This window comes from Vidua chalybeata, chromosome 8, assembly GCF_026979565.1.
Source record: "Vidua chalybeata isolate OUT-0048 chromosome 8, bVidCha1 merged haplotype, whole genome shotgun sequence".
In the NCBI taxonomy this organism is placed as follows: Eukaryota; Metazoa; Chordata; class Aves; order Passeriformes; family Viduidae; genus Vidua; species Vidua chalybeata.
In genome coordinates, this window is record NC_071537.1 from 5876161 (window position 1) to 5883622 (window position 7462).

Here is a 7462-nt window from a genome sequence, read left to right on the forward strand (position 1 = left end):
ATTCCCGAGGGCAGGTTCGATCGCGATTTGCTCACCGCTTTTAAAACCGGCGAAGGGAATCGCTGGGATGTTTGCTTTAAGAGCTGAAAGGCGGAGTGTTGTACGCTAATTAAACGCCCCGCTATGAACGGGCAATGAAGAACAGCTCTCCCGGCCGATGCCCCGCCGGCACGGAGCGCTCGGGCCGGCCGGGCGGCAGAAGGCGGCGCTGCCCCGCCGCGGGCACCGGGGACCCCCGCCACCTCCCCGGCCGTGGGTGCAACCCTCGGAACCCCCCGCGCACACCCACCCAAGTCAGATCTCGCCGTCTCCATAAAAATCACATATAGATATATTTTTTCTTACAATAAACAAACACAGCGCATCTCCGCCTCGCAGTCCCCGGGCCCGGCGCCGGGCTCCGCGCGTTCCAGCGCGCAGCGGCCGCCCGGGGGCCGGGGCAGTGTCAGCGGGGAGGGGCGCGGGGCGAGGCCCGGGGGTCCCGGCCGCTAGCGGCCCTTCCTGCCCAGGGCGGTCCGGGCGTGCCGGAGCTGCCGGGCCGCCGGCACTTTGGAGAGGGGGCAGTACTTGATGGTGTGGGCATTGTCGCCGCTGGCGCCGCAGAGGGGGCAGGTGTAGCGCCGCAGCACCGGGCACAGGACGCGGCCGTCGGGTCCCTTGAGGATGTGCGTGGTGTAGAGGGCCACCGCCTCCTTGTTGTTCCGGCAGAAGACGCAGACCTGCAGCTCGGGCTTGAGCAGGCGGGAGGCGGCCCGCGGGTGCGCCGGCAGCCGCCCCGCCACCACCACGCCGCCCCAGGCGTGGGCAGAGCCCTCCCGGCCCGGGTGCTCCCCCGAGCAGTCGAACACCACGGCGGCGGGGCCGCCGCGCCCGGGAAAGGGGCTGAAGTCGGCGAAGCGCTCCTCCAGCAGCCCCTCGCCGTGGTGGTGGTGGTGATGCCCGCACAGGTCCAGGTCGTGCAAGTCCAGCGCGCCCTCGAAGTACGGCCCCGCCGCCTCTTCCTCCTCCTCCTCCTCTTCCTCCTCCTCCTCGGCCGGCGGCACGGCGGCCGCCACCACCACCGAGGGGGGCTCGGGGCCGAAGCCCTTGCCGGGCCGCACGGCCTTGGTGATGAGCGTGGCCAGCCCCAGGTAGTCGTTCCAGGAGTTGAAGACGTTCCCGCAGGCGCTGTGGCTCCGGCCGCCGTAGCGGGCGCCCGGCAGGCACTCCACGGGCGGGAGGTGCCGGTGCTGCTCCAGCTTGGTGCCCGGGAATGCCTCCATGGGAGCGGCCCCTCCCTCGAGCGCGGTGCGGGGCAGCGCCGGGCGCGCCGTCCGCCCCGGCACCGCTCCCGCCGCCTCTGCGAGCGCGCGGCCGCGCGGAGCGCCTCAAGTAGGGGGCGGGGGCGCGGCCGCCGCGCTCCCATTGGCTGCCGCCCAGAGATGCCTCGCGCTCATTGGCTGAGCGGCGGCGGGGGCGTGGCTCGGCCGCGGTCGGGGCGCGCTCCGGTCCCGCAGGTGCGGCGGGACCGGGACCGGGACCGGGACCTGGAACTAGGATGGGGATGGGGATAGGGATCGGAATCGGGATCGGGACCGGAATCAGGAGCGGGACCGGGACTAGGTTGGGGATAGGGATCGGGATCGGGACTGGGACTGGAATCAGGAGCGGGACCGGGACTAGGTTGGGGATAGGGATCGGGATCGGGACTGGGACTGGAATCAGGAGCGGGACCGGGACCAGGGTCGGGGCCAGGACCGGGACCGAGACTGGGACTGGGACCGGGACCAGGATGGGGATCGGGATGGGGATCGGGATCGGGATGGGGATCAGGACCGGGATGGGGATCGGGACCGGGAGCGGTAGCGGAGCCGCAGGATGATCCGGGAGCAGCCCGTGTGAGCCGGACCCCACAAGGCACAGCCCCGGCGGGGAGCAGCGGTGCCGCTCCGAGCGGCCCGGCACTGGCAGGGAGGAGTCTCCACCCGCAGCAGAGCGATGCGGGGACAGAACAAGTTTGGCGCTGTACGAGTGGGAAAAGGCTCCAGCGAGCCTTGTAAGCTCGTGAGGGCAGCAGGTGCCTTCCCATTGGTGCCAAAAAGTCGTGTGGGGCAGAGGTGATTTCCTCTTTGCACCCCTGTTAGAAGTGGGTTTTAATTAATTAAATTAGAGAAGGTTTGGCTGGGGTCTCAGGTGAGGTATGTGCCCTCACTGAAGTGCTGCTCAGGTATGGGGAACCAGTCTAGAATATTCAACCCTAGAAAGGGATGGGCCTGATGTACACTGTGCCTGTGCGTGCTCTGTGTGCAGTGGGTGGATGCAGAGGCACCTGGGCAGCAGGACAGGCAGCAGTGTCCTGCAGCACCCACCTGTTGGGCCTGCTGAGCCCAGGTTTTGGTGGCCCAGCCCTCACCCCTCTGGTCAGTCCCTGCAGGGCAGGTGCCGTGCTGCAGGACAAGGGACCGTGGTGAGGAGATGCAAGCCCCCTTTGCTGCCCCTGATGGTTCCCATCCAGTCAGGCCACCCAGAAACCAGATCCTCCTTTGGGAAGCATCAGGTGTGCTTTTCCTTTTGGGCAAGAGGAGCTGACAATGCAAGGATCCTATTAATTTCCAGCCCCTGGTGAGAGCTGAGCAGGGTGGGTGAAGTTTTGTCAGAAGTAAATCTGTCTCCCCTGTGCACGGCCCTGATTTGTCAGTCTAACAGATGCTCCTCTGGCAGGTAAAGCAGCTTTCCAATGTGTTTTGTTTGCATCTGAAATGGGCAGGTTTCATAAGCTCAGGAATCAGGAATAGCTCCCCAGGGGCTGCCTTCCAGCACCACGAGGCTGGATCCACCTCCCCAGCCTCATGAAGTGCCTGGGAAGTGGGTGTATCAAGGACCAGGGAACAACAAGGATGGCTGCAGGGAGCAGAGCTGGCTGGAAGCAGTGTTTCAGAGCATGGAACTCTGGCTGGAACTCATCTCAGTACTGAAGACATTCACAAAGGAAGTTCTGTTCCAGACCATGCCTGTGTGGGACACGATTCTGCACTGGGTGACCACAGGGACATTTCACAGTTATGGGGTGTCAGGCTGAGCCCAGAGCTCATCTCTGAGATGCAGTTATGTGGCAGACCTTTGCCCTCTTCAGCAGAGTGTTTCAGGGCCTGATTTGCACTGGAGGCAGCAGGGAATGGCAGAGGTAACAGATGGGTGACAGGGCACAGGGTGATCAGTCAGAGTGGTTGAGCATCACTTCCTGGAGCAATTGCTGTATCTCATCTGTAGACATTTTAAGAGGCAGAGTGAATAATTTCATATCACTGCTGTAGCAGTGTATGTAGCTACAGGCAGAGAGGAAAACAGCCCTGTTCCCCTCACTGCCAATGCAGGGAGCGATGAAGAACCTGGAGCAGCATAAAAAAAAATATCCTCACTGGGAAAACATTGTGAAGGATAGACACCTGTCACCAGCACTGCAGTAACAGCACCCTCTGTTTGACCAACAGCTCAGCAGAGCTCACGTGCCTTGGCAACCCAAGTGTTTGGGGTATGTTGCAGGAGTTATTTCATTACTTTCTTTGTCCAGACTTTTGCCCATGGACCTGCATGTTCCAGGGGTTGAGCAAATACTCAACAGCTCCACTCAGGTCCCTGCAGAGCTGTCGGGCATCATCAGACTTGCACCAAGCTCATGCCAGCTGACTGGGGTCGCCCAGCCACAGTGCTGGTGCAAGAGCAGGAAATCCCACCGTTGACATTGGAATGAATCAATGTCTTGGTGAAACTCTTCACCAGTTTCAAGCAGTAAACAAAATATGTGATCAAGAAGAGCTAATGGACAAGCAGCTGCTTCTAGGAAGGATTGGTGTTTTGGTGTGCTTTGAAATGTTCTACATTTGAAACACTGACAACTGCATGAAAAACTACTGCTTTGCCCTCAGCTGGAAGTTGGGATTATTTCTGACTATGCCAAAGTAGCCTTTAGGCAACCCTTGTCAGGAACTGGGCAGTGCAAGAGCACAGATGTCTTGGTGGTGCCTCTTGTGAGTTCTTGTGGCAGGGCTGCACAGCAATGCTGGCAAACTCTCATCTGGAGCAGAAGTGACAAATAGCTCTTGGCACTGTGAATGCAACACCACGGGCCAAACTCTGCCCAGCCAAGGGGAAAGTTTTCTGCTCCCTCAGAGCAGCGAGAAACCATGTCAGAAATTCAAGCTGATCTGAGCACAGGAAGCCATCAAATCTGCTGGGGTCTGAGAAATCTGCTTGGGGAGACTGGTGGGGGAGCTCCCACTGGCCACAGGAATTTGTAAAGTCCAAGACTGCTCCTGGGAATACACAGACACACACATATGTATGAAATCTGTGGAGGTGCCAGCTGCAGGTGAGTGAGGCCTTTGTTTGGGGTTGGAGGAAAGATTTCTTTCTTAGTATTAAAGCAAAAATGATCTAACAAGTGGCTTAACAAGAATGATAGAAGGATTTAAGCACAGAGGGGTTTGAGTGCATGCAGGACAGCTGTCAAGTTTAGAGAGGAGATTAGCAGTTCATTTGAGAGATACATTAGGAAAGGGCTTACTCTGGGGGGCTGCGAGCTCCCCTGAGGCTGGGGAGGATTTACTGCCTGTAAGTGTTGATGTATTGTGCACGTTGTGAAGCTTGCCATCCCAGCAGCTTTGATATGTTCCAGCTTTTCTTCAAAACCCCTGTGGATTTTAAAGTGGCTTTCATTTAATGTGGGAGATGTTGACAAGCTCCCCCAGGAGGCTGGCAAGTTCTCAGAAGGGTCTTTTTAAAATATTAGCTTCACCACGACTTCTAGAAGACTTCTCCCCCCCCAGAATATCAAGGAGTGGTTTGTTTCTGACAGCGCGGAAAATACATGAGGTGTCTGCTGACACAGGGAAGATCTGCCCTGTGCTGCTTGGACTCCCAGCCTAGTGTTCAGCAATCCTATCTGAAGCTTTTGGCTTAACAGATGATGCTTGTGTTTGGAAAGCTGACGTTTATAGCACAGAGCAATCCTGTTCAGAAGATTGGGAGCAGCTGGTGGGACTCACACGGGCGAGTTCGGTTTCAGTGGAGGATACAAACACAAGTGATGGAAGCAGAGCTTCAGCCTGGGGTCTGCTCAGAGGCCCCGGCGCCGATGTTCGATGTGATGCCTCAGGTTTAGCCTTTATATTTTTCAGAATCTGATCTGCTTTAGTGTGTGGGTCTGGGCTTCATATTAGGGGATGGTGAGCTCTCTTCACAGAGTAAGTAGACAAAACAATTCCTTCTCTAGCTGGGGACCCGAAGACAGCCAATCCAGATCTCAGGCCCAAGAGCAGAAACAACATGGACTGAAGAGAGAAAACAAGAAAGATGGGACTTCATAACCTAAAGCTGGAATTAGACAATGAGCTCCAATATGCTAATAGGCCAAAACTTATAAAAGTGTGAGACCCCATGACTGGTTGTCCATTTTGTGACCATTTTGAGTTGTGCTGCCCAAGGCAGATCTATTGAGGCCTCTTAATAAATCCCTACTTTAATCTTTAGCTCTGTCTAGTCTCTGTTCTAGGTCAGCATTCACAAGGCATCAGATGTGTCTGTGGGAGAAGAACTTCCTCTGGTGTTTCCCTTCTCAAAAGGGAGGGCTGCATGAGGGAGGAAGCCTCTGCTCCTTGTCAGTCGTGTGAGCAGGGTGGGGGATCCCAGGCACAGAATCACTGGGTTGGAGGAAACCTTCAAGATCATCGAGTCCAACCCATCCCCAACACCTCAACTCAACCCTGGCACCCAGTGCCACATCCAGGCTTTGTTAAACACACCCAGGGATGGTGACTGCACCACCTCCCCGGGCAGCCATTCCAGAACTTTATCTCCCTTTCTGTAAAAAACTTTTTCCTGATATCCCACCTATATTTCCCTTGGCACAGCTTGAGGCTGTGTGCTCTGGTTCTGTCAGTGCTGCCTGGAGAAAGAGCCCAACCCCAGCTGAGCACAGCCACCTTTCAGGAGCTGCAGAGAGTGCTGAGGTCACCCCTGAGTCTCCTTTTCTCCAGGCTGAGCACCCCCAGCTCCCTCAGTGGTTCCTCACAGGGTTTGTGCTCCCAGCCCCTCTCCAGCCTCGTTGCCTCCTCTAACAATGTCTCCCAGACTCCAGGAAAAGGAGGGCCTGAGCTGGAATGACAGTGTTGGTTAGAAGGATAAAGAAGTCATCCTAGCCCCTTTTTTAATGGCAAAAAACTCCCTAGGATGGAGGATTAGGGATGTAAAAGTCAGCCACAAAACAAGGCTTTGGTTTTGGGAACCTTTCTTTGGAGGTGTGCTTTTGCTTTTGTTGTGTGGAAGCAGCTGATCCTTCAAGGAGGTGGAAATCTGACTGCAAAGGAGGCAGTGGTGTTTTCACCTTCTCTGATCTGTGCTGAGCCCAGGGGGCTATTTCAGCATCACCAAACACATCAGGTGTTCCTTTAACAGGGTGCCAAACTTCCTCAGGGTGTAGAGCACAACCTTCACTGCACTGGGGGCAGGAGTGACCGTCCAGATCACTCATTTCAGAGTTACATGACAGTCCTCAGGTAACTGCAGCAAATGTTTACCCAGGCCAACAGAGCTGCTGGGGACTATGATGCATTTTTAGCTGTCTCTCAGTTTGGTTCAGCCATTGAAAGTGCAGAACAGCACACAGCATTAGCCAGCTCTGTAAGAACTGCTGCTCCACCTTGGAGCATGCAGACAACTGGAAAGAGCTGAGAGCAGAAAATAAAAGGTGCTTCCAAGAATACATCATTGTCATCAAGCAAGTAATGTGCTCATCACAGCAGAAAGTTATATGGGCAACCTAAACATGGCTCTGCTTGACTCTTGAGTGCTCGAATTTCCAGCAAAATGCTGTCATTTCCCCTATTTTGTTTTATCTCTAGCAATGGCACCTTGAACCAAGAGCAACTGAAGCTGAGCATTCAGCAGAGCCCAGAGTGCCCAGCCCAGCATCAGCCTGGCTGTGGCTGTAGCAGAAGGGGTGCTCAGGGGGTGTGTGGGGGCTGGAGGGGACAGCTGAGCCCTCTCCAGGGCTGACAGCAAAGAGGATGAGAGGAGACTTCATCTCTGGGGGCTGACAGTGCAGAGAGAAGAGAAACTGAATTTCCTCTACCCCCAGAAAAGTTTGTCAGCTGAAGGAGACAAAGTGCTTCCTGGACACAGACTTTTAAAAATCTTCAGAGCACTGCTGAAAGTGTTGGAAATAGAAGCTGTAAAAAATAAGAAAAAAAATCCATCACAAGACTATTTTTACAATCAAAAATGTATCTAATCTAATTATCGTGGCTGATAAACAGTAGATGCTATCAGTTCTTCCATCATCTCTTACAAATGCATGGAATTTAAAGGAGAATGCAAAGGTCATAGACAGCCAGCCAGGGTTTTGACTTGCCCATCTAAACTACAGCAGAACACAAATAAAGCCAAGAGCCAAATGTTTATTAGCAGCACCATATTTGTCCTGAGG

At 55.4% G+C, this 7462-nt stretch overlaps 1 protein-coding gene across 1 annotated transcript; it reads right to left on the minus strand.

The window, feature by feature from the left end:
• Window positions 1–307: 307 nt before the first annotated feature.
• On the minus strand, window positions 308–1327 carry NANOS1 (nanos C2HC-type zinc finger 1). Its single transcript, XM_053949290.1, has one exon. The coding sequence runs from the start codon at window positions 1260–1262 to the stop codon at window positions 489–491; it is 774 nt and encodes a 257-aa protein (XP_053805265.1). The 5' UTR covers window positions 1263–1327; the 3' UTR covers window positions 308–488.
• Between the last annotated feature and the right edge of the window lie 6135 nt (window positions 1328–7462).

Excerpts from the sequence above, each read along its gene's own strand:
- NANOS1 (XM_053949290.1), bottom strand. The coding sequence starts at position 1,262 with ATGGAGGCATTCCCGGGCACCAAGCTGGAGCAGCACCGGCACCTCCCG.